This window comes from Chaetura pelagica, unplaced genomic scaffold (assembly GCF_000747805.2).
Source record: "Chaetura pelagica isolate M959 unplaced genomic scaffold, ChaPel_1.0 scaffold314, whole genome shotgun sequence".
In the NCBI taxonomy this organism is placed as follows: Eukaryota; Metazoa; Chordata; class Aves; order Apodiformes; family Apodidae; genus Chaetura; species Chaetura pelagica.
Genome location: NW_009953218.1, coordinates 2220738 through 2225428, shown reverse-complemented (window position 1 = coordinate 2225428; position 4691 = coordinate 2220738). Strand labels below are relative to the sequence as shown.

General features: G+C 45.3%; 1 protein-coding gene across 1 annotated transcript in view; it reads right to left on the bottom strand.

The window, feature by feature from the left end:
• TMBIM4 (transmembrane BAX inhibitor motif containing 4) overlaps positions 1 to 4027 on the bottom strand; it is a 12798-nt gene extending 8771 nt beyond the window's left edge. The window contains exons 1-2 of the mRNA XM_009997768.1: positions 3974 to 4027; positions 3533 to 3640 (exon numbers count right to left, since the gene is read on the bottom strand). Coding sequence (XP_009996070.1) covers positions 3533 to 3640; positions 3974 to 4027 — 162 coding nt within the window. The remainder of the gene's footprint in view (positions 1 to 3532; positions 3641 to 3973) is intronic.
• Positions 4028 to 4691: the final 664 nt, after the last annotated feature.

Sequence of the window (4691 nt, the reverse complement as noted above, 5' to 3'; positions counted from 1 at the left end):
GGCGGGGAATCGTGGGCGCACAGGCCCACAGAATGGGTTGGGTGGGAAGGGGCCTTAAAGGTCATTTACTTACACCCCCCTGCACGGGCAGGGACACCTGCTGCAGAGCCCCGTCCAGCCTGGCCTTGAGCACTTCCAAGGAAGGGGCAGGCACAGCTGCGCTGCACAGCCCGTTCCAGTGCCTCAGCACCTTCGTAGTGAAGGATTTCCTCCCAGTGTCCAATCTAAATCTTCCCTTTTCGAGTTTTAATCTGTTCCCTTGTCCTCTTGCTACAAGCCCTTGCCAAAGGTCCCTCCCCACCTTTCCCGTAGCCCCTTCAGATCCTGGAAGGCCACGATGAGGCCTCCCCAGAGCCTTCTCCAGGCTGCACAGCCCCAGCTCTCCCGGCCTCCCTTCACAGGAGAGGTGCTCCAGCCTTCTGATCATCTTCATAGCCCTTCTCTGGAGAATAATTTTTGTTGGAAAAGACCTTTAAGATCATCAAGTCCAACCATTAACCCAGCAGTGCCAAGTCCACCACAAAACCATGGCACTCAACATCACATCTACACATCTCTTAAATCCCTCCAGGGGTGGTGACTCCACCCTGAAGTAAAACCACTGTAACCCCCAGAGCTGTTTGTTTGCTGCAAAACCAGAAACCTCTAACACAAGCTGGGGCCAGGCCTTGAGTGACTCATTCCCTCAGTGTTCCCTCTCCCACTGAGGTGTGTGACCCGTTGTATCTGTGCCCTCGTTGAGTGGCCCTAACAGGGCCCTTCTGCTGACAACAGCAGTGGCCACAGCTGGTGGGACCAAGGGCTGCGGCCCCACTGGTGTGTTGAGTGGCCAGTGGGTGTGGGACTTGGTATGGAGTGACCTGGGGGTGGAAGAGAACCCTGTGCCCTTTAGAGTTTACACGTGGGCTTTACATGAGTTGAGGAAGACTGGGTTTCCCATGAAGATCTCTTCAGTGTGCTGACATTTACCCACCCAGGCCTGCCCTGCACATGATTCGCCGTGGCTTGAAGGGACTATTGTGTATGTGTTTATCTTGAACATGATTTCCTGTGTGTGTTTTAGGTCTGAAAGGTCTGAAAAGGAAGTTCCAGTGACTGGAAATTGAGCCTTTTTACTGGTTTTCACCTTTGATTCACCTCTATCTGCTACGCAGAAAGAGTTGTTCAGCAGCCTGGGGTTGTCCACAGCTACAAACATGTAGTAACATTTAGATATAACTGATAAAAGAGGTTTTGGACGTTATTGCTCTCCATCAGGTTTGTATCCTATCCTTCCAAATAAACTCAGTTTAAGGCAATGAAACACAAATACCATAGAATGGTTTGGGTTAGAAGGGAACTTAAAGATCATATAGTTCCCACCCCCCTGTCATAGGCGGGGGCATCTTCCATGATATCAGGTTTCTCAAAGCCCCATCCAACCTACCCTTGAGCACTTCCAGGGAGGGGGCATCCACAGCTTCCCTAGGCAACCTGTTTCAGTGTCTTACCACCCTGACAAGAAATACTTTCTTACTGATATTTAGTATGAATCTACCCTCTTTCAGCTTTAAACTGTTCCATGTCGTATCACTACATACCCTTATAAAAAGTCCCTCCCCAGCTTCCCTGTAGCTCCTTCAGGTACTGGAAGGCTGCCAGAAGGTCTCCCTGGAGCCTTCTCTTCTCTAGCCTGAACAGCCCCAACTCCCTCAGCCTGTTTTCATAGGAGAGGTGTTCCAGCCCTCTGATCATCTTTGTGGTCCTCTTCTGGACAGGACCATGCTCCAACAGGAGCAAGATGCTCAACATTTCTCAGGCATTACGCAGCACTTAGTCCAGTCAGACTTGGCACTTGTGGAATTGCCCGCCAAAGGTTACTCAGGATGGTAGCTGACATTAAGGAATCCACAAAAGCTAAGATTTTGGGAAGTGGGATGAGGAGTGCAATATGTTATTCTTTAACTTGTGAATATTATCTAAAGCATGGCAATAAACTGGAGTGATAGACACTTTAGAAATTTATGTAATAGATTAGACTAAAAGCGCTTTTAAAAATTGGAAAATAGTGGTCTCTACTGTACTCATAGTATCAAGGGAGAAGTAAATTAATTACATGATTGTGTGATGAAATAATTTTGAGCAAAGTTCTACTAGTGAGCTGACTTAGGATACTATATTTCAGTTGCAGATACAAAAATTATGAGCATGACTTTATATTCTGGGAAGTATTTGTTTAATGGATCAAAATTAGAAGAGGGGAGATTTAGGTTAGACATTAGGAGGAAATTCTGTAGTGTGAGGGTGGTGAGACATTGGAACAGGTTGCCCAGGGAAGATGTGGAAGGCCCATCAATGGAAGCATTCAAGGCCAGGTTGGATGGGGCCCTGAACAACCTGGTCTAGTGGAAGGTGTCCCTGCCCGTGCAGGGGGGTTGGAACTAGATAACCTTTAAGGTCACTTCCAACCCAAACCGTTCTATGATGCTACGATTCTAAGATTTATGGTTTTCCTAATTATGTTTTGCTTTTTTAGTTGCAGATCAGGATCTTTCAGCTCTAATCCTGGAGTTGAAGATTTATGCATTGTTTGTGTTGCTGAATAGTAACTGTTCTGAAATAATTATACTGTCTGCTTTCTTGCACATCTCTTCAGAAGAACAATACTGATGTTGTCCCAAAAACAGCATTTAGAGTTCTGGACAAGAATCCTGTGTTGCCTTCTCCTAATATATGCAGTGCAATTTTCTTTGAAATGCCTCTTAGACATGGCCTCACTTCTGAGTCAGAGAGTTGCCACAGAGTTGACGTCTGTGAATAGCCTAGAGATGTTTGAAGGAGAGACATAATGGTAGCCTTAAAATACTTTATAAAAGGCAGTAGCAGTTCTCCAGCTGTGGAGAAAGTATCATGTAAGAGGTAGTATGGCTCATGCAGTAAGGAAGATTCAGGGTGAAAAGTTGAGAAGCTACTTTTTAAGAGTGATCAGGGTAAAGCTGGGGAATAGTTAGCCTGGGGTTTAGGCACAGACTGGGAGGTAGGCAATTGCAAGAAATCGGCGTGTGCACCTTTGCACTTTAGCACACCCACCTCCTGCGTGGAAGTTGTTGGACTGTTGTAAGCTGCCCAGAAGCAGTAATGGGCTCATTTAGAAAGGCAGGAGACAGAGCAGCAGATAATTCAGTGACACTACTCACAAGCATAGTCTGCTAGTGTTGCTGCAGATGGGAATGGAAAGAATATTTACATCTGCAATACTGATCAAGCCTGTGATTTTCATGCCAAAAGAAAGTGTCATTCTTGTCTTGATGTCTTTTTGTTGCTCGCAGGCACCCATAAGATGTGTAGCACAGCGAGCAGCGCTTCAGAGTGCCCGTGCTGCACCAGGACTTAGTAACACCAAGCCTGGCTGAGTGCTTGCAATGTCTTTGCAATTTTCCATTCCTCACTTGTGAAAGTGTACCTTACAAAATGCCAAATATTTGCTTGTTAAAAAGCAAAGGATGTTTTACATTGCCTTTCTTTTCTGTATTTGAAGTTTCCATAAACATACCTCCATCACACTATTCCTCAGTGACTTGCCTAGGACGGGCTCGACACTCCCACTCTGCGTGCAGGGATGAACGAGCTTTCTGTTCTCCAGGTCCTGGTTTGGATGCCACTATAGGGAAAGGAAGCTCACTCTCACTGGAGCCCTAGTTAAGAACCGTGGATGTCTCTGTGCCTTTTGTCTGAGGTATTCATCTTCAGTGACTTTGCTGGAAAAAGTCCATCCAGTGTTTGGAGGTACTTGGGAAAGGTACATGGAGCATTGACAGAGTTCTGCTTCTTTCCAGAGGTTTGTTTTAAAATCATTGTGCCGGAGCTGTTTTGTTTGCTGGAGCTTTGAGCAGTGTTCCCAGAGTGACCCCACTCAGCATCACTTTGATATACATCTATGTATCTTCACATCACCACGGCTGTTGTTGAGGCAGGACTAAGCAGTCTCCTCTACCCGGATTGTGAAGTTGGTGACCTCTGCATGGCTCCATACAAATGCATGAGCCATGACTGCTGTAATATTGCTGGAGTGCAGGCTGTGGGATTCCAGGAGTATGTAGTCACACATGGGGTCTCATGGCTGCCTGCCAGCCTTTCAACAAGGAGGTAACATCCAGGCAATTTGTGTTCAAAACAGCACAGCACATGCAGTTCAGATGCAAAGCAATGTGGGAAAACAGAGAAGTTTGATTATATAGGTACATCCACATGGCCAATAACTATTAATTTATCCCCAGGTGAACTTTGTCCTCTTAATTTCAAAATAGCTGGCTAGTTAAGTTAGAGGGATCATTTTATTGTGTGACCCTGAGGAATCTTAATTTGAAGAAATGAGAGTTACTGTGAAACTCACACTCAAAAGTAGGAAGTTTTTTATGAGAAGTGGAGACAATCTCATAATTGCAAAGTTCTTCCAAATTATATTTCAAAATGTACAGTATGTAGCTGCAAAAGTGTCATGATACTCTTACAGGGCAGGAAAATAACGAAGAAGCTTGGGGACAGATGTGCCATCTGTTGCTCTAAAATCCCTTATGGTGAATTTTCAAATCCACCGATCAAGGGAAGAGAGTTTATCTTCTTTGATACTTACAGTTTCATGAGAACAGCTCTACCCTTTAGCAAGCAAGTCACTAAGTCAACCTTTCATTATTCCAGGATGAAAAAATCAT